The following is a 22,918-nucleotide window of genomic DNA, read 5'->3' as shown; positions in this document are numbered from 1 at the left end:
CGGTGTTCAACCAGAGCTGAATTATACATCCTCCGCTATGAGCGTGTGAACAATGCCCGAAGCAGAATGAAGGTATAGATGGGGCGAGAAGATGATGAGAAGGCAAAGGGAGGAAAGACAGATGCATTGCTTCATCGTTTCAAGGGATGCGGGATGGGAGAATAGGCGGCTAGGAGATAGAGCAACAGTTACTATAAATAGCACCGTTACATTCTTCCCTCTCATCTCCTCCCCTGACATGCGCCGTGGAAGCACCGCCAGCGAAGAGAGATGGATGAGGGAGGGTGTCTGCATCCATTCTCCCACTCCCTTCTTTTTCTATCAATGAGCTCCCCTGGAACAGGAGGAGGTGAAGGGAGAAAATGAATGGAGCACACAGGGAAAAAGCTGGCATCACTGCACAGCTCAATGCAATTTCTATCATCTGGAGGTGGATTAAGAAAGAAAAGGATTAGTCTTAACATAACTTTGTCTCTCTGTAAGCGCATGGTTTTCAAGAAAAAAAAAAAAGAGCCATTAACTACACAATCCAATTTGAAAAACACCAGCCAGGAATAATTTATTCTTATAACTGCATGTGGCACACAAGCAATCGCAAATACGACCTAATAGCTTCTACTGTATTATATTATTCCAGTGGGGATCATATAAGTGGTGCAGCAGACAAAATATATATATATCTATATTTTTATGTCTAGACAGCCTTTGAACCTTTGGTGTCTATGTTACCAAGACTCAATCTTAACCATCCGTGAGGTCTCTCCGAGAAGCATCAGCTCACACTCAAAGAATGATCAATAAGGAGTATTTTTTTTTTAACCTTTATTTAGACTGGAAGCCTTGGTTGAGATGTTCAAGGCCCTCCGTTAAATAAAAGTCTTGTGTTTACACTCACTCACACCTGAAAGCTTCCCAGTAAAACCACTGAACTGTTACCCCACTAAGTGCACTTAGCGGAGCACTAGAAGGTTAAAGGCCTTACTCGACGACGCGTCACTGAGGTGTCGATGTTAGTAACGCAGGAGGGAAAAGCACCGCAACTTTATCCATCCTGATTTATTCTAATGGTATAGTTTGTATCACCCAGTCATTAATCTCTAGAACCACATATGTGCTTATGAATAAATATGTAGAAGTTGTAGGAAAAGGACAAGTTGGGTACCAGATTTTTTAAGTTCCTAGTCCAAGCAACAAATTAATGCTTTGCAACAATGAAATCTATATCCTGACCTATATTGTATCGCCTCACACAAAAGAAGCTACGGAGGCTTTTCTGCAAGTTTATTGAGGCTTGAACACGTCAACACCATAAACACCGTCAGTCTGACACTTCTAATATATGGCTCTCGCTCGGTCAACTCTCAGCTCTACCATAACTTTTGTCTCTTGTGTGGTGCATTCACTGACATCAAGGACAAAAAAACAACACTCTCTACAATTACAGCTACAATGTCAACTAATAGAATACAAAAGAACTAAACAAACACTTGAGCTTATCAAAACTCTGCACTGCAGGTATGCATAGCTAATAAATCAACACTAACAGTAGCATTTAACAGTACTCCAAACCGTCCATGCAGTATATCTCCAAAGACTTTTGCCTGTATAGCAGCTAAATGTCTAATGAAATTCACCCGTAATTTGTTGATGTGCAGCCTCCTTCCGTTACCACATGATGACTGGTGAAGTTGTTAACCGAGTGATGTCGGAGAGGATTTGGACAGTTCCTCTGCTAGAATTAGAGGATGACTTTTCAGATGAGTGTGCGTTGCAGTAATACTTCTGCTGTAAATCAGGACTGACGTACATATTTTTCATGTCATGGTAGAATGGGCTTCATCCACAGTGAAGTATTTCCACACACTTGATGACACACTGTGTGCTCTGGGATGACACACTATGACGCACTAGTCTCCACACCTGTCTTCTGGGAGGCGCCCATGTTGTTACCGTCATGTGATCGGTGACAAGTCGACTTGATGCTTAAAGCAGTAAAGTCGCACAGACCAATCAGGCAGGCAGGCTTTGGTTGATTGCAGGCAAACAGTTCATGTGGACAGCACAGCCTCTGTCATACCTTAAACACAGCTGTTGCAGTGGTTTAAACCGTCCAGTTGTCTCTCAATTCAACTGCATTCTCGTGTCTTAAGTTACTATAAGCAATGACTAGATTTAATTGTTGCAAGTTATTACTTTCTACTGTCTTTTTATTAGTGATATCATCGGCAACTAGTTGACACCAGCAAGACTTTCACCACATATTAGTCGACTTTAAAAAATTAGAAGTCAACCCCTAGCTGTTTGGACTAGGAACTTAAAGTTTCTGGTACCCAAATCTTGTCCTTTTCCTACAACTTCTATATATTTATTCATAAGCACATATGTGGTTCTAGATATTAATGCGATATAAACTGTACCATTAGAATAAATCAGGATGGAGAAAGTTGCTAACATCGACACCTCTCAGTGACGCATCCTCGAGTAAGGCCTTTAACCTTCTAGTGCTCCGCTAAGTGCACTTAGTGGGGTAACAGTTCAGTGGTTTTACTGGGAAGCTTTCAGGTTTGAGTGAGTGTAAACACAAGACTTTTATTTAACGGAGGGCCTTGAACATCTCAACCAAGCCTTCCAGTCTAAATAAAGGTTAAAAAAAATACTCCTTATCGATCATTCTTTGAGTGTGAGCTGATGCTTCTCAGAGAGTCCTGAAGGGTGGTTAAGACTGAGTCTTGGTAACGTGGAAGAAACCCAACTAAAAGATAGATCGTATTTCCAACTGGGGCAGTGGAAGAAGCCAAAACACCACGTCTCTGGGCTACTGCTTGAGCCAGCACAGCACGCGCTGATTCAAAGAAAAGCCAGTAGTGGGTCCATAATCAAAAGTGAAGTTTGCTCTGTGTGGGCGCTCAGGCTCCCAGAGATCTCTTCCTCTTTGGCCGACTCCCAGAGTGGAACAGGGTGAATTGTTTGTGAACAGAATCAACTGTTTTGACACAGAAACAAAGCTGAGAGAAAGAGGCCAGACTGCACTTTGCAGCGCTGCTTGAGACCTTCGTTCTTCTGCAGGACATTTAGCCGAAAAAAAAGGTGAAGCCAATCACAAGCGGCTAATAGGCATGCACACGGGACATCAAGGACGTGGGTGCATTCACTCCAAACTATCTGTGCCAACAGATGCTCTTGGGAATTTGAAGAGGTGGTCTGGCACCGAAACTGACAGATCTTAGCAAAATGGCATTTCTGCACAGCTGCTCTTTTTTTTTTCTACGTTAACAGAGGCTTGGAGCTGAATCAGAAATCAGTCCGTGTCAAACGGTCGAAAAAAAAAAAAAAAAAAACTAAAAATAACCGATAAGCATTAGGGAATGAATGTGTGGATTGGCACATATTTTTCACAGAGCTGATCATCGTCCCCCATCTGTTATCTCACTCTGGTTGGCTCCCACACGTTCATGCCTGCACAGACACATGCGCAAATCTGTACGCATTCACAGTGATTTACACACAGCTACATATACATCTACACATGCCGACAAAGACGCGCACACAAACTCGCTAAAAAGCCTCCCTAACACTGCATGCCATCCAGCCTGCCCTGTGAAAGTGAGCAAAGCTTTCGCAAATCTACACGGGGTGTCAACTGAGTCCATCCTCTGCAAATGAGAAAAAATGTGAGAAGAGTGTGTGAATGTGCGAGCAGAGTGCGTCTGCTCAGCTGTCTACCCTGAGGACCTTGTAAAGAGCATCTCCATCAGCGGGGGACAGGAGACACGGTTAGATCCTTGTTGCATGCATACTAAAGTCCTAATTAGAATATATTTGAAGAGCAGAACGAGACAGGGATAGGAGCATGTGGCCTGCAGTATAGGATGCTTTGGACAGGTGCCTGCAGGAAGAGCTTGCTCAGTGAGATTAAATACATGAAACAGAAGAGATGTGCATGGATAAATGATGCACATTTACTTTTATCTTTTTATATTTGCTCAAACCTCATAGATAACAAAGTCTGGGACAGAATTAAACAAGTTGTTATATTCAGAGAGCATGACCACGTAAATGACGTCTTTCCTGCTCTGTACCAAAACTGAATTGTATTTTATTCTTTATTTAGAGCATTTTAACGGGTGAACGGGTGTTGGTGCTCTCAGAGGAATAAGAGTGCGCAGTTATGTAAGCCAACTAGGTATTCCACTTTATGCTGTGCATGTTTTAGGTGCTTCTGCTTCAAACACTGAGAAAAGTAGGCCATCAGTCTTTTATCCCAACCGATCCTTGAGTCATTATTAGACCTGTCGTGCAGCATTCAAATCCACAAAACAGCCCTAAGATGTGAGGCTCAGGCGATCTCAGGTAGCATTCACAGCACAGGAGGGTTAGCAAGTCAGCCGTGTTGTTGTCATCCTAGGATTTAGAGGCATGAATGGATGTGACACTGCTTGACGCTTCATTAGCTAACTAAGAGGATCAAATGGCCGTAATTAAAAGAGACAGGAAAAACTAATTTTTCTGTGTTTTTATTTAGCTGCACAATGACTGCAGCCCATTGGAGCGACAGGGTTTTACAATGACAGAATGACATGAGAATCAGTCATTTCCTGTATCCGTGTCATACAGAATTCATCCCAGCCCTGCACCATTACAACCCACATACACCGTACACCAATCAGGCACAACATTATGACCACCTGCCTAACATCGTGCCTCCAAAACAGCTGTGACTCATCAGAGAATAGACATGGCCCTTATGAGGGTGCCCTGTGGTGAACCCCCTACAAGAGAGAATTAAATTAGTTCAAGACCTGTCTGAGTCACAGGAGCACATTCTCTCATGAGATTGGGCAACGTATTGGTCTTCCAAAACGCAACCAAAATTATACTGAATGTGTAATTCTGTTTCTTTCTAAACATATTTAAGATTAACATTATTTATTTTCCCCAAATCTCATTCAAAACCAGACTTCACTAGTTTATCTAATGTTAGCCAAACTATGCTAAACATTAATGTCAACCAACAAAGGTGAACGGCCTAGCTAACTTGTCGGCTAGCCAACTTTATAACACTAACTATGGCTGATAGCTGTGTAAATATCTAATGTTAGCAAAAGAAAATGTAGCCCTATATACAAAAACAATAGCTATATACAGTCCTTACTAGTTTAGCATTAACATTAGCCTAGCTCTGTCAAACTTAAGCTCAACTAACATTCACACACACACCCCCTAGCTAGCTTACGAATTTTTGTTATGCTACATAGGCTATGACTGTTAGCTGTGTAAATATGTAATGTTAGCAAAATAAAGTATATGCATGTACAATAGATGTTACTAGTCCAGGATTAGCCCATGTCATAACTTCAAGCTAGTGCCGACTAACATTCACGAACACCCAAGCTAACTGGCTGCTGTTCACATACAGACACAACGTTCACCATAACGCACAATTAGCACACACGTTTTCTTCATCTACACTTCTTCGCATTTGTATTTAAGCCAGTGTTTCTGTTTACATGTCTGCCGTTGATACAATGAGGACTGACTGCATGACTAGCTGTCCAAGTGGAGCTACACCCTCTGTGGGGCTTTTAATTCACCCTGACATCCTATCAAAAGTTAACTGTGCCCAGACTTCACAGACTGCCTTCTGCAACCCCGGGGCTCGATCAGGCCCGCATCAAGCAGGCGCAGATGTGCTCGGCTTTGAACACTTCTCAGGTGCGAGAGAGCGAGGGAGGATGGGAGGATGAAGTGAGAGACGATGAAAAGAAAAAAGTCGGATGGAGACCGAAAGTGAGACTAAGAAAGACAGACAAAATGAGTCAGCGTGATAGAGCTGCGAAGAAGAAGACAGAGCGAAATGACCCACTTTAGAGCACAAACATATGAGCTAAATATAACTGCTGTTCACTTTGGCTTGCCGTGAAGAATGTATCCCAGGCATAAAGGCGTTAACGTGCTCTGCTTCAAAGGCAGACAGTGAAAGTCCGGCAAAAATAGACGGTCTTAATTTAGAGTTGAGAGATGTCTCTTATTAATATTTCATAAGAAACAAAAATACTTCTTTTGTTCGGCCACCACAAATGGACCCATCAGTAAGGCTGTACACCAATTTTCCACCCAAACTGCAGTGACAGCAACTATACACCGAGTGCATTTTCATACCAGCATCTGGGATACACAAATACTTTTTACAGTCTATTTATAGTTTGCTTAGGCACCACATTTGTGGTGCTTACACTGCAGGGTCATGATCAGACCAGAATATCTCAGAGTCACCCCCCGATGATAAAAAAACAACATCATCAGCATGAAGGCACGGTGCAAATATCACTGCAAAAACATTTGTCGGTGTTATAATGGCGTGAGGCTGATACTGCCTTGTTAAGGAGACAGTGTTAAAGTCAATATAAGATTCAGCAATTATTCGTGACATTCATTCAAGCCGTGGTTGGTTCGACCAGCAGAGTAATGCATGCACTGAATACCGAAGCACTGTAGGACCTTATTTTAACTTCGGGTGAAAAAAATATCCCAAATGAGAAGCACAGAGTACGTTATGAAGATGTTTGGGAGAGACACACCCGGAAACAAAACTAGAAAAGCAGATAGACGTTGGTCATGTCCTTCCGTCTCTGCAGTATAAGCAACAGGTACATTTTTTTTAGGTTTTCTGCAACTCTAAGCTACAGTTTTTGCCATTGTTTTGATGTTGCACCAATGTGACATTACTGTAGTTGAAAAAGCTTAAACATCATTTACTGTTTGTTGCATTGCTGCTGCTCATTGTGCCTCAACACTCTGCTGTTCTTCAACAGCCTAATTAAATTAGAAGTGTTCTAATTAGCTCCGTTGCTGCTTCCTTTCAAAACACCTCTATTGTTAGAATTACAAAGAAAATTTCGACAGTATTTGATCTTCGCTTTAAAGTAATTCCAGACTGAACATCCAGCTGCCTCCAGAGCAGGTGCAGCACAGCTGTAGGTGGAGTACAACATCAGGTTTTGACGTTTTATGACGGATTATTCAATATAGTAGTTCTTAAGGGATGCAAAAGCAGATAAACGCTAGCAGAGACATGTTGACATGTTCCCCAAACATTAATCACAAGGAAATACCGTCCAATTCTTACCAACAAACTTAGCATAGAGGTATCAAACTTGGAGCACTAGGTCAACCTAGATGGAGAAATGTTGATGGCATTTTCTTCTTAAATAGAAAGTAGTTATGCCAAGAAAAGCTAGAACTCATACGTTCTGCAAAACATTCAAGAGAACCAGTAACCAAAGACAAAAATGTCTACTAGCAACCAGCTGTCAGCTGTGTAACGACTGAATCGCTTTATATCTGGACGGGGCTTTAGAGCAAGAATCTATCGATCTTGTTTCACCCTCTAGTACAGCATACACACGCATTTCCAAACAGTTTGACTCCTTTTTAAGACGTGTCAAAAGAATCTACTTTGCAGCACTGCTAAAAGCGTCAACTAATGACTGTCTTCACCTGACGCCGACTCCATCCATCTGCCTCCATTATATCATCGGTGACACACAAACTGCTCCGGATCCGCGGCTTCAATCAGTCAGCACAATTGAGCGCAGAGGGCTTCATGGTCATCAGGGAATGAAGCTGACACACCGCCAAGTTTCTGCACTTGACACAGCGGGGTGCCAAATATTCACAGAAAGCACAAAGGTCGTCATTTTGGAGAGGGAAGAGAGGCGCGCAAAAAGCTGGGAGTGCTTTACAAGGGTGAAATGAGCGTCGAATGACTGGAGTATTCAGCAAAAACGGCCTTCTCCCCTGGGTTTAATTTCCCCAATGCTCATACTTCACTAAGGTCGATAAAGCTACTGTATACAGTAGATTTTGTTCTGCCCTTTTTGGTGACACAAACAAGGACCAGCGCTGTCAGCCAGGCTAATGTAGCGGTGCATTAAAAAAGACCCAAGCAGAGGTCAGCTGCTGCAGCGAATTTGCTCAAAACAAAAACCCTCTCCACCATTCTGCATTCCCTGCTCTGCTTGTTCAGATCTGAATGTGGAAAATCTGCAACTTCAACCTCTGTCTTGAGTGTCATTCCTCCTCATGAGCAAATACAGAGTGTGTCAAGAAGAAAAATGGCACATGGCTCACATTTCAGGTTGACTGAGCTGTAGTCCAAAGCCTCCCGAGGTTACAGGTGACACCAGTGAGATGACTTACTGCAGGTGTGACATGAATAAGGGAAAGAGCGGCAATTCGTTACTCTTGGTGCAGTATGTAGTTTTGCTCTAACTTACAAGAGATTGCGGAATAAGCCGTTGGTTTAATCTGCACAACAATCAAAGTGTAGAAGAAACACTGCAATTCCACAGAGATGTTAGCCGTTCTCTGTTCTCTTAAAAGAAATATATACATGAGCAGTACTTGAATTCTCCATATGAATCAGAGAGAAGGCAAAAAGGTTCTCAGAATGTCAACTAGCCAGGGTCATGAAAGTGTTGCCACGATTTCAAAATTTCACATTTTTACCTAAAAGCAATTTGTTGTAGGACTGCAACTTAATTTTCATGACTCTTTTACATATCTACTGGCCTATACACGCCATGAAACAGTGAAATTCCTGCCTACAAGACAACAAATCTCAGTATAACACAGCCAATATTTACATGTGAGAACGCTCTCTATACCAGGTCATCAGCCGATAATGGGTCCAAACAGGTTAATCTGACCAGCATCCTCTAATTGCAGGGGAGTACTGCAGGCAGTAACAGGCCCAAGTCAGGACAGTTATGGTGGACACAACCCACAGATCTGAGGAGGCCAAGGGAGGAAACAACTCAAACAAGTCCAGGGTCTTGTATTAGGGTCTGCGTAGGGTCTGGGCTGTCACCGTAGCCGCGGCGTCAAACTGACACAAAAGCATAAACCGCGCAATAGTTGTAGCTTTGTTTCAGAAATACCGTGACCTTGATGACTGGGAGATGGAGAATTCTTCAAACAAGCATTTTTCACACCAAATACTTTCCCCAAGGCCACATGTCAAAATGCCTGCCGTGAAAAAGGCTTACTTCTTTGATAAAGCACTAAGGCAAAAAAATAAATAAAAATGACACAGCAGAAAAAGTTTTATATATATTAATTATACTTGATTTAAGAACTTTTGTGCCATTTGTCGTGTGGTTCTGACTGATTCCATGGTGAAAATTTAAAATAAACTGCACGTAAACAAAGTGTTCCGACCAGATCCGACTGGCTTTTCCCCTCCTTCCTTTCCTTCTAGCTGACAGTCAGACAGAGTGATGCAAGCTGAGCCAGCTTAAGCACTCCAGCCAGAGACAGATCCTATAGAATTGTAATGAGTAAAACCCTGACATTGTTAGACAGACTCGTCCAGGTGCTTGCAGGATGGGAGCAAACTGCAAGCAATTGTAATCACTACAAGTCTGCTAATTGGAAAAGAAAAAAATAAAGTCTCATTTGTGAACGTTAACATGACTAGAGGACATCTTTGTGCCCACCACTGCTTTTAATTTTGCTTATCTCTCATTCTAATTCCCGGGGAGCAGCACTTAAGCATGTCACATCAAAGATGGCTGTTGGTCCACCCTAAGGAGGATGACTGCACAACACCGCTCTCCTTTGACATTTGCTGCTACATCTTCTGTCATCTTAATCCCGCTCCCGCTGCGCAAGGTCTGAAAGATGCTCTTCCACCGCGACGGCTCCTTCTTAACCCGACTGAGATGTAATCCCATTCCACTGACTCAAATAAACATGTTTATTCTCCTAATTCTATTCCTGGGCGAGATCCCGGGGGTGGATTTGAAATTAGTTTTCTGAATGGGTGCACAGGCAGGCAGAGCTGGGCAGGACATATCAAGGGGGCCGCCTGATGCACAGAGGCAAGGAAGAAGAAGTGGAATGAACAGCCTCAGCCACAGGGGTAAACACGGCTGCGACCGGACATGGGGTCCAGTTTTATATATGTATGTGTGTGTGGGTGGGCGGACGTGTCTCCATAAAATGCATCCTCCTGTCACATGTTAGACTCTTAGAAGCCTGCCTGGTAATATGAAAAGAAGAATTTATGAAGACCTGGGATTGAGAACTGAAAACCTTATAATAAATAATATTAAATAGTAATGCATAATAAAACCTGTCATAAATGATGACATAATAGGCCGACAAAGACCAATGACTCACTGACTGAAATTATTTGTTCAAACTAAATGAATGAGCGCTAAATTTGCAGGCAGATGAGTTAGGAGGGTGAAGGATGGTGGTGTAAGTTAAATGCTGGGTACTGGGTTTTGTGTCCTGCTCTTTGAAAGGTTTAGCCAACTTATGTACTTGATTAGGCTTAGAAAATTCACAGTTTGGACTAAAAGATGTCAGTGTTAAACACAGTACAAGGCAAATCTCCTCCATCTGCAACATCCTTCTCCCCTATTATCTTGGCTACCATGGAGACGAGTCCCGGCATGGACGTGCTTACATGCACTTGCTAAAGTGACAGTAAGTTGGCACATACACTGATTTAGCATAACATTAAAGCCACTGACAGGAGAAGTAAATAACATCGACCATCTTCAGGAAAATACAATGTTCTGCTGGGAAACTTTTGGACCTGACATTCGTGTGAATGTTACTTAGACATGTAGCACCCACCTAGACCAGACCAGGCACCCCCACCCCCATAGCAATGACACTCCTTGATGGCAGCAGCCATCCCCAGCAGGATGCAGCCTGACACAGGCACAGACAAAAACAGTTTAGGAACAACTAAAAAAACATGAAGAACAGCACAAGGCGTTGACCTGACCTCCAAATTCACTAGATCCCAAACTGATCAAGTATCTGTGGGACGACTATGTAAACACTAGATGCCGAAAATTCTTCTGGTAAAACCAGGAACAAGTTAGAGGAAGTTGCAAATAACAACTTGAGTGGTTGTCCAATTGCCTCAATTCAAAAATCTTAAGCCAATTTCAAACTTGCTCAACAATCTTATTGCCAGAGGACGCTACATTGGCACCCCCGCTGCGCCAACATTAGGATGACGCGTTTCATCTTTGACACGGTACTATTTTTGGTCTAAACGCAGCTTTAAGGCACCAGTGCGCTCCACTGGAACTGCTTGGTGGAAAGTCCAATACGTTGAAAAACCGAAAGAAACTGACAACCCGACATTAACACCCAGTCACCCAGCTGTACAAAGGTGAAAATGGAGCCGGGGTTTAAACTTCTCTGTCTCAAGCTATCTTTTTTTCCATCCTAGACAAACGATTTCTCACTTTTCACATGTAAAACTGAGCACAACACAATTACTGTCTTCAAGGAGCGACTGTCTGATAATGTGCACCCTTATCTTCATGTTCTGTCGAAACCACGTCTCCCTTCTTACTGCTTTTCTCTCAGCCTTTGAGCGTCTCCATGCAACACTTTCACTGTGGTCAGATTACACATCGCACCAGCTCTTATCTAATATAACCTAAGTTAGGGCTCGAATGAACACAGGTCATTAAGTCATGACTCCTTGTGTAACGAGGCAGCAGCACTTGACATCTCCATCTGCGCGGAAGACTGGAGGCAGAATGATCTAGGGCTACGTCACCAGTAGTTTTTGTCAGATTTGTTGGAGTGCAGCTGGAGTGGAAGCTACTTTCAAAACAGATTTGTATCCGTACAGATGAATAAGTGCGCTGTCAATCGCTCAGAAAAAAATAAACACAGAAAAACTCTCCACGAGATGCGTCAGCAAAAGTCACACATCTCTGACACACCAGCCATCAGCTTCTTCTTAGCCACTCATTTAATTTCCAAATGTGCAGAGGGGGTGTTCATTCACAAAAAGTTGCCTGCAGGAGCCTGCAATGCTCCCTGAACAGATTATTTGAACTAAGAAGTGGCTTTAATCAAATTCCACACCATTCACAGACCCTGATTAAAGGTCACCATTTGCCAGCTTTAACCAATATATTACATTTGAGTCTTGCAGACATTTGTCATCTGGCGTAAACTGAATTTGCAGAACACATCTAAGTAAAAGAAATGGCTTCCAAAGCAAAGCTCAAACGTAAGGGCGTAAGTCCCGGTTTCTCAAAGAGTTTATTGTCTTCTCATGTGTTATGAATTATTAAAAACTTGACCCATATTCTCTGTCTTAGAGCGGCTGGCGGAGCACTGGGACAGAAAACCGGTGACACTGCAGAGTTGTTGTGATTTTGCTCAAACGTCACATCTTAAATTAAAAGCAATGGCGCTGCGGCGAGCATTGTCCCACCCACGGGGGTTCGGCCTTGCCTCTACAGCGGAGAAAAACAAACAAAGCCTGTTTTAATAAGATCCAGTCCGAAAATATATATATCCAAAAAATATAGTGAAACAGGTCTTTCTTTTTTTAGCAAACTGTGGTAAATCTAGAAATACGGATCAGTGGGCAGCATGGAAAGCAATCGGGAAGGAGACAGAATCAACAGAAATACGATGCAGTGGAGATGTAATCTAGCCTTTTTTAAGAATAAAAGTTATGGAAAATCTTTTCATTTGAGAAACCTTAAAGGGGAACTACCGTTTTTTACAACCTGGACCTTATTACTGGCATAAAATACAATCGTTTACTCACCCATATAACTTTGGTGTCATTTGGAGTCGTTTGGAAGATATTTCGATCCAGCAGAGCTCCGCGCATATCCATATAGTGGGAGTGACTGGGGCACCGAAACGCAGCCTCTAAATAACGCATTATCTGCCGCGAAACTCATTAATTTCACCAATATTTTGTTATGATACACTAGTGCTATTCCCTGTTGAGTCTGGAGTTACCTGTTATCATCATCCGGGGTCTGTAGATTGACCTACTAACTTCTGACCTGGATGATGTCATCTCTGAACGCCGCGCAGTCAGCTTGTTTACCAGTAATTTGCTACTGCTAGTTTTTTGCAACATGGCTGAATATTTTTTAGATTCTGAGGTTGTGGATGATGACTTTGTGTATGATGGATGTCCTTACCGGTTTGAGTATACGGATGAGGAGCTCGTTGAAAGGAGGATGCAGAGGCAGAGAGAGGAACAGCTGGGCAAAGAACAACAAACCACTGCACGTCCGCGAATAGACAACAGGTAACTCCAGACTCAACGGGGAACAGCACTAGCGTATCATAACAAAATATTGGTGAAATTAACAAGTTTCGCAGCAGATAATGCATTAGAGGCTGCGTTTCGGTGCCCCAGTCACTCCCACTATATGGATATACGCTCTGCTGGATCTAAATATCTTCCAAACAACTCTAAATGACACGAAAGTTATATGGGTGAGTAAACGATCGTATTTTATGCCAGAAATAAGGTCCAGGTTGTAAAAAACGGTAGTTCCCCTTTAACGAGAAGTTTAAGTGTTTTTTTGATGCTACATATAGTCACTGGTTAAAGAAAATACCTACTAGCAGCAAAATGTACTAAATGTTTAACCAATTATGGCCTCGAGCAGTTCTTTTAATGACCTGTGAAACATGTGAAACATGTGAAACACGACACAAGGCTCCAAGCAGACACCAAAACCTGCTATGGCTCTGTCTTATACAAGACATTTACTTCATATTTTTTTAAATACAAAATTGCAATCATGAATTACTATAGGTGTCGGATAAAGAGCACAAATCACCCAGTCAAAGCACAGCCTGAGTGAATCCTGTATGATGTTCTTCCACTTCCCTGTGACGCAGAATTCCCATCAGCATCTTTAACGAGAAAGGATCATATTTCTGCCACACTGTAGAGCTGGACAGGATGTTATTGGCTGCTGTGGTAAAATTTGATCCAAGCTCACGTGTGGGGAACAAGCGAAAACCTCGAGGGCTGAAAAATGAAACCAACTCACATGTATAGTTTCCCAAATGGCCACTTTAAGATGACTCCAATAATGAGTCAATCCTCTTAGACCTCCGTGTTTAAAATGTCCAGTTTTAAAGCGGAAATAAACACATTTACAGCCTGGTTCAAACTAAAAAGTAAAAAAAGGGATTTGGTTTGTAGCTGCTTTCCCTATTCATGGCTACTCTACAGTAGTCACACACCAAATTAAACGATTTAAAAAGCTTTAAGCTATGCAATAAGAAGGACACAGCCACTTTATGTGACAGGTGGGTGGGGTCACAGGTCACTAATTGGCCCCTTCAGCTCCACCTCTTTGCCTTTTTTCCTGAATTATCCGGGAGTTTGATAGAGTCAGCCAACGCCAAGATGGTGACGGCCAGAGCCGCTACACTGAGCTTCAAAACTGCTCTTCAGGAAACCCGTCGTTACATACAGTCAGAGGCTTAGAGCTTTCCATTCTTTGACATTCTCTCCCTAATTCTAGTAGACGTTTTGGTTATTGCAGCTTCAACGAACAGGGACATGACTCATGATTCATCTCTACTCAACGACACAAGTCAGTGAATCACGACCGAGCGCGCAGAGTTGTCTTATAGCTTCACACAGCAAAGACGACGAGTAACACGCAAACTCTCGCACGCTCTGTTGTCGCTTTATAAAGCAAAAGCATAATTCAGCCCTAGATGTCGTGTACACTCCCTCCATTTCCATCTCATTTCAGCGAAAAGAAACTCACCAAGATCACACATGCTGCCTCCAGAATCACCAGCCTCCCTCCCAGCTCGTCAGATGTGAAGGACTGAGCTGCTGCACGCTTTGCAAAAGGTTATAGCAGTGACGCTGAATTCACACCTTCACCATCCGGTAGCAGAAAACTGACTTTAGGATGGAGGGCGCTTTGTCCACTGGCCTTGATGTAAATAGGTGAGGGTAGGGGTTGTTGTTGCATGGTTAAACATCCCCCTCTAGGGCAATAACGACAAGATAAACCCCTCAGTTAATCAGCTAATTGAGGACGTATTTAACCCTTTGTTTTTTCATTAACAAAACACACACACTTGGACTAAATCGGATGAAAGACGAATTCAGCGGCATAAGACATATACTAGTGAGCTCTGGAACAAAGTGCCTGCAGGAAGCTTCAGCTCCCTCCATCTTCTTCACAGTTTTATAACAGGAATCTCAAGAGATAGATGAATGAATGAAACTACACAGGGGTGGCATGCTGTGCCGCCGCTGTGGCCGTGGATCATCTAAGCCATATCTCAGGCTTTGAAACAAGCGGCTATATCTTCACATCTGCAGGTCGGCCGTAGCACTGTAAAGGAGCAAGAGGGGGAACAACTTGTACGAGACAGTTCAGCGTCCCAAATCGGGCTGTTGTTGTGATCGTGGAGGCCCGGGAGCGTCAGCTGTGCTCGCAGGGGGGCTTTAAGGAGGCCTTTGGGCATTATCATTCTACCCGTTACTCCACAATGCGCCCGGTATTCATCCATCAGCGCAAATGTGGCAATAAAATCTGAGGAACGCTTGCAGATTTTAAAGGGGGAAAGTACGAGAAGAACAAAAATATGACCGTGAGTAGCTCATTGAGTCTGAGCTATCAGAGTCAGGGCACATCAATCCTGGAGTGAACACAACATCCACACAAAGACCAGTGAAAGAACTGGGGAGACTGGTCAAACTACAAAAACACACACTGCACATAAACATCCTGTAATGGCTGTCAGAGGTGAACAACCTTATCTCTTGGGTGGGTATATGCAGGAGTGTCACAGTCATACCAATCATACCTGCACGGGCAACAACACAGACAACGCTGGACTATAGAGGAAAAGAGAGCGGGACATGGCTGGCCCCGCTGCAAGCACGAACGCATGCATGCATGCATGTACCACCAACTCCACCTCCAACGTACCTCTCATTGGATTCTGGATCCACAAGATGCCTCCGATCAGGTGAGGAGATTGGCCGAGCATCCCGACTCTGACTCTCACTTTTCTCTCTTTTTTAATTTTATTTTTGTAACCTCAAGCTAACTGTTTCCTGACTATCACAGAGAGAAGACTTCTCCCGTCCACATGCCACACCACCTGCCGCCAGATGAGCAGCCTCAGCCAGACAACCTGATCCCGTGGAACAGGCTGCCGAGCGCACACGCCGCGCTCTGTTGCATCACAACACAGAGCAGCTCCATGAATGACAACACTGATTTCTCAAAGAATCTCTCTCTCTCTCTCTCTCTCTCCCTCTCTTCTGTAGATCTCGGTGCAGGCTGTTGGTATCCTCCAGGGAACAAACAGTGCCCGGTACACCGGAGGTGATGTGTGCAAAAGATAAATAATAATGATAATAACCTGTTAACCGGTATGCAATCGCGGAGCTGCGACCAGGCGGAGACACAGCAACACACAGGAAGAGGCTGCGCGTTAACGCGAGGTTTTATGGTGTGTGACCATGAACCAGCAGCACAGTGAATACCAGCGGTCCATCAATTCAATTGCACTGTGTAATAATAATAATAATAGGAGACCAGGGCAGTGGACGTAATGCAAAGAGACCAGAGGGCTGCAACATCGCCCAATCACAGGCTTTCACGGCTGACCCGGCTGCGTCTGGGTTGAGACCGTGCAAAGCCTCCGGGCTCCGGGCATCACGTTGACTACAAACTATTGTCTGTGATCTTTAAAACGACACGGCGGCGCGGACAAGCGTGACAGGGCGAGGAGCCTTACCTTGGACGGCCATCGCGTTACTCCACAGATCTGGGCATCACTGGCAAAGGGAGCAGGCGAAACGTTAGGAAAAGAAAAAAGAAAAAAAAAGAAAAGAAGTCAAGGCGCTCTCATTGTACCTTGTTTGGCGTGTTATCATCACTTTGCTGCGGGCAAGCCGGAGCGCACAGCTGCTGCCGCGCCTCAAAGGATCTTGGGAAGTGTAGGCGCAGCGCTTTCTGGAATATGAGAGGAAAAGGACGAGTTTTATCGTTTTTGGGTTGTGTTTTTTTTCGACACGCAGCTGACTTTTTTTTTTGTGTGTTGGGTGCATCTGCATACCTGATTAAAGTTGACTTTAAAAACAAATACACAAAGTTATAGGTGAGGCAGGAGGTGGCTCTGTTTAGATTTATAGAAACACATCACAAAGTAAAATGTGCAGAGGAATATAACAGTGCAACTAAACTAAACACTGACTTAAAGGACTCTGTTTTCCTCCGTCTCCTCCTACCCTTGTTGCAATCTGGGCCAAAGTCACGCCTATAACCAACAATGAAGCTCAGACAAAAGGTCTTGCCACAAACCGCCTAACAGAGCTCACCTGTAAAGCCACCATATGCATTGCAAATGGGGCATGTAATCACTTCAGGTAGGCCAAGGCATGAGGCTCAGCCCACGTCACATGACAGGCCAGCAGAGTCAACGATTTGCAAATCTCATTCAGTGCACCTAAGTTGATGTAGGCAGCCTTTACCGATCAGCCACAATATTAAAACCACTGACAGGGGAAGTAAATAACATCGACCGTCTTGTGACAACTCAGTGTTCTGCTGGGAAACATTTGGACCTGGCATTCATTCATGTGGATGTTACTTAGACATGTAGCACCCACTTAGACCAGACCAGGGACTCCCACCCCATAGCAATGACACTCCTTGATGGCAGCAGCCATCTCCAGCAGGATGCAGCCTGACACAGACACACATAGGTTAGGAACAACTAAAAAAACATGAAGAACAGCACAAGGTGTTGACCTGGCCTCCAAATTCACTAGATCCTAAACTGATCAAGTATCTGTGGGATGATCCACAGAGGCCCCTCCCCTCAACCCATAGGACCCAAAGCCCCACTAACAACATCCTGTTGACAGACACCACAGGACACCCTCAGACACAAGAGAGACCTACACGATATAAGGAAGTTGGTCATAATGTTGTGCCTGATCAGTGTATCTTCTGCAAGCAGCTTTGCAACCCACAACGGAGCCACACCAGCCAAAATTATTTATTCCAAATGCAAATAAAGTTTCTTTAACTAAAGTGGTCCTGACAGAAAAAAGTACACATACAGACACACCTGACTGTACTGCCCTCTAGGTGCAGGTACGGGGCCAAGAGGCGCAAAAGAACTTACCGCAGCCATAGCGGCCCCTGATAATGTGAGCTGCTGAGAAACCACCAGATTTGATTCTATGCTGACACCTGCCTGATCTGTCTGAAACTGTCGACTGACCACGTGTACCTCTGTCCATCACTGCTTGGTGGTGACGTGTAGAGGTGATGTCTGTAACTGTTGGGAGGTGACATTCAAAGCAGAACCCAGCCTACTGGCAGATGCTCACAGAGGGTGATGCTGAGGAAACAGACAAGGCCTTAGATATACATGCGTGTTTGGCATGCAGACACATATCTAATCAAGTGTTAAAGAGAGAGCAGAAGGAACAGAACAGGTTGGATGGAACTGATCTGTTCTCAGCAAATCCAGTAAGTGTGAAAATGACAAGCGTGGTTTTACAGTAACTTCCTTTACAGTCTTTCGCCACGTGTGGTTGCCAGACAACAAGCAGAGACTAAATACAATATATGTAAATACATCTCCAAAAACAGCAATATCAGCTTACTTTCAAATGTGGACGCATGTTGTTGAGGTTGTTTTATCAAGGGAATAAGGTCAAAGTAGCGCATCACCTGAGCCTCGTCAGACGGACTGTCGGGATCATAGGCCCCGTTAAAATCACACCTGGTTTTAACATGTCCCAGGTGATCTGATAACAAGTGGCGGCTTTAGGGCACAGGTGTGAACGCGCCGAGGACACACTGACGGCGCGCTCAGATCCGATCGCTCAGACCGCATCTGGAGGTGGCCTGGGCCGCTCGTGATCACATTGTGTCAGCAGAGCGAACACACGATGCGTCAGATTGACTCACCATCCACTAAACTGATGCCCTTTGCATAATAAGCGTCGCAAGTTTTGCCTCAGTCATTCTGCAGTGTTCCATCTTGCTTTGAAAGTACAGGAATACTTCAAAGAAAAGGAAATGAATGATGAATTGCCGGAAAAAGCAAAAGCAGCTCCTCTATAACCTGGCATGTCAATTGTCTGCGTGTGAGAACACAGCGATTCACTGGAGTCAATTTCCTTGTGCGTCTAAAAATAGCCAACTTTGATTAAACTGATGGAACCGATTCTGACCCTTATTGTTTATTCTTGTCTTCTAACACTCTACAGACAATATTCTACAGGGACCATCCACCATATGTTCAACACATTTTGTGAAAGTAATCAGCCCTCTATGGATCTGAGTGATCCTGTATAGATGTTCTACATTGTTCTTTGTGCGCCCATGTAAAGCAGTGACATAAACTGATTAAATATATTTACTTAAATACTCTACATCAGTTCAAGTGTACTTGTATTTGACTACTTTATTTTCATGCTGCGTTCTTGCTTTGACCCCTCAATGCTTCAGCATTGTACACTGATCAGGCATAACATTATGATCACTTACAGGTGGAGTGAATAACTGACCATCTTGAGACAATTCAATGTTCTGCTGGGAAACTTTTGGACCTGGCATTCATTCATGTGGATGTTACTTAGACATGTAGCACCCACCTAGACCAGACCAGACACCCCCACCCCATAGCAATGACACTCCCTTGATGACACACACACAAAAACGGAACAACTCAAAAAACATGAAGAACAGCACAAGGTGGCCTCCAAATTCACTAGATCCCAAACTGATCAAGTATCTGTGGGATGAGCCACAGAGGGCCCCTCCCCTCAAAGGCCCCCACTAACAACATCCTGTTGCCAGACACCACAGGACACCCTCAGAAGGCCCATGTCCATTCTCTGATGAGTCACAACTGTTTGGAGACCTACACAATATTAGAAAGGTGGTCATAATGTTATGCCTGATTGATGCATTCATTCATGTACAATGCAGTAAATTCTTGTACAGTAAAATAAGTAATCAGACGTCATATAAAATGAGATAAAACCCCAACATTAAAAATCCAGTAGTATAACATAAATATAGGACACTGTGTGTGATGAATTTTTTAATACTTACGTTACTTATGTATGTTACATATATAAAAGTAGGAATGTAGGGATTTTGCTTGTAGCAGAGCATTTTTAAAAATGTAAATTATCTAAGTACTTCTTCTGCTATTGCAAAAAGCATTAACTTCTACTCAAACTAATGCGTACAGCTTGTATAATTAGGACATTTGAACTGAAAACTCCAGTAAAGGACTCGTAAATTCTCTGTTGTATGCTAATTAAACTGAACAGTTTCAACTATGCACACTATTGTCTGAGGAATGGAGAAAAACAATGGGCTGGGGGAAAAAATAATAAATACACACACATTTGATTACCTCTAAGAAAAATAATGCAGTGTCTTTGAGGATGTTCTTCGTTTTGAGCTGTTATTGTCTGTGTATGATACTGGAGCATGAACATGCTGTGTATGCGCTCAAACCCTCTGCATGTGGTCTTTAAATTTAAAGTGAAAGTGATCACTAGCAGAGACAAATGCTGCGACTAATTCCCGGCAAGGAGAATTCAGGTTGTACCAGATCTGCAAGTTGGTGAGATAAACAAAAACCACAGTGGGGATGTTTCGTCCCAGTCTCCTTCACATGGCATGTGCAGACTGTGTGGCGATTATAAGGCGATATGTTGCAGCAGTATGAGGAAGCCCATGGGTTTTTTCTCAGAACACCTTTTGAGTAGGGGTTGCCAGACACGGGTGCATGCATTTTTCTGCATTCTTCCTGGTTTGCTCTATTGTTTTCAGGCATGTTCAGCCTGTTTGATAAGTTTTTCCAACATACCTTCTTGGAAGCAGCGCAGTAAGTATGCGTGTGTTTGTATTTCCTCCTCTTGCCTCTCAAACCAGCCTGACAAATCAACAGCAGATTCACAAGAAGAACACACAAGACAATTGACAGAAAGAACAGAATTAAGATTACGTACACTGCTATATTTGCATAATTAATTAATACGTGCAAAAAAAAAAAAATTGACAGCTCAGCATAAGAAATGCATGAATAACATATGAATGACAACCAATACTTCAGCAAAACAAGTTTAACAATGAGCACTTATTATCAAGGGATTTTTCACTGTATCCTGAAATGCATAGTGTGCACTAAGCCAGTCTTTGCTTTACAGGAAACTTATGAATGACAAGCTGAGGTGTGTTTTAATTCTCTACAGATCCTATGAATCCTATGAATGTGATTCATGGCACACATTTTTATTTTGCAGCATTCCGCATAGGGGTGTTTTTGCTTTTGTACATGGCTTATTTTGGTATTTATAGTAAGCCATGCAATGAAAATATCTTTAATACGCATGTGCTCTCCTCACTGTGACGTCATAATATCTGATGTGAAAACGGTTCATGTATGCGAGTAGTGAATCCCCAAGGAAAACAGGTCACTAAACTAATATTAAACCACACTAAACTATTACATACTAAGAGACACATTTAAAGTTGTTGTTTTTTTTCTATTGCCAGCCTTCATGACAACAAATATGCAAAGCTCAACAATGGAGTCTCAACAAAAAAAGCTACTAAACGGCTACTACTCTCCTAAATATGAAAGAAAGTTCATTCATTACACCATTAACATCCACCTTTTTTTTAAAAAAAAAAACAAAGAGATTTGCTGCATGAAACTGTGCTATTATAATCCTTACTATGGCAAGTCGAAATGTCTGATGTGAAAAAAGTTTATCTATGTTAGTAGAGACTCAACAAGAAAACCTTTAAACCTTTTTTGACAAAGAATTATGCGACCTTTTTGACCTCACCTGACATGCAGCTCTCTAAACTAATGTTAAACTACAAGTTATTATATACTAAGAGACACGTTTAAAGATTTTTTTTTTTTTAATTGCCATGACATGATTCATGACAACAAGTAAGAAAAACTCAACACTCCATGGCAACAAAAAAAAAAGCCTCTCATTCGGGTCTTACAGCAACTCTAAAGTTCACCCATTAAACCATTGACATCCACCCTTAGAGACAGTCAAAATAAAGTGCACGCTTTTGTACATGGTTTGCTGGGACATTGAATGGAATGGAATTATCTTTAACACACCTGTGCTCTCCTTACTGTGACCCAAATGAAAAGGTTTATCTATGTGAGTAGTGAATCCCCAAGAAAACTTTTAAACCTTTTTCGACAAGGAATTCTGGGACCTCTATGACCTCACCTGACATACAGCTCCCTAAACTAATACTAAACTACACTAAACTATTACATACTAAAAGACACATTTAAATATTTTTTTATTGCCTGTCTTCATGACAACAAATAAGGAAAGCTCAACACTGGAGTCTCTAAAGTTCACTCATTAAACCATTGACATCCACCAAAATTTCTTCCCAAAGAAATTTGCTTGAGTTTCTACAAAAAAGCATAGCTTCTTATTTAAGACGTTGGGATGGCTAATATTCTTTCAAATATGAAAGAAAAAGTTGGTCTACTCGTCCCTGCAGTATTGAAATCTGAAAATTCAGTACTTTGTTTAAATTGTAAAGCATTCAAGTGTGTATCATCGAGTCTGATGATTTAAAAAGTAAAAAAAAAAATGCATTTAAAAAAAAAAATAAAAAAAATCTCTGCTGTGTGTTGATGACCTCACCGTGCCTTTTGGCATCTCTCCAAGATACAAACTTTCCACTAGGCATCATTGTTTCCGTGAGCAGTCAAGAAAATGCCAGCCGACGGCTAATACTGGTTTCAGGTTGGGTGTTTCCTGGTTGTAAACTTGCACGGTTACGATGTGAACAGTCTTGATGTCCCAAAGATAAATATTTATGAAATGGTTTACTTCCTTACTTTTTCCAACAATGCAACAGAAGGATATGTGCACGTTTAAATTACATAACAGATCCGAATATTGAAACTATTCAAATTGTTTATATTAGTACAGCTATTAACAACCACATGAAGCTATTTCGACAGCAACTCCTTAATCTAACCTGATATTAAACACTAAAAGACATTGCAAAAGAATTTTTATTGGCAGTCTTCA

The 22,918-nt window shown here is 42.6% G+C and overlaps 1 protein-coding gene across 2 annotated transcripts in view; it reads right to left on the bottom strand.

The window, feature by feature from the left end:
- The window catches only part of samd12 (sterile alpha motif domain containing 12), a 113,217-nt gene extending 96,602 nt beyond the window's left edge, over positions 1-16,615 (bottom strand). The window contains exon 1 of one of the 2 annotated variants that reach the window (XM_084563223.1): positions 16,591-16,615. In XM_084563223.1, the coding sequence (XP_084419349.1) occupies positions 16,591-16,603 (13 nt within the window). In that variant the 5' untranslated portion in view covers positions 16,604-16,615. Of the gene's footprint in view, positions 1-16,212; positions 16,503-16,590 lie in introns of those variants that run through there. The other variant, XM_084563224.1, reaches the window with a different exon arrangement.
- Positions 16,616-22,918: the final 6,303 nt, after the last annotated feature.

This window comes from Chelon labrosus (genome assembly GCF_963514085.1).
Source record: "Chelon labrosus genome assembly, chromosome: 16".
NCBI lineage: Eukaryota > Metazoa > Chordata > Actinopteri > Mugiliformes > Mugilidae > Chelon > Chelon labrosus.
Note: the sequence above shows the minus strand (reverse complement) of the source record. Positions and strands in the feature narration are given on the sequence as shown.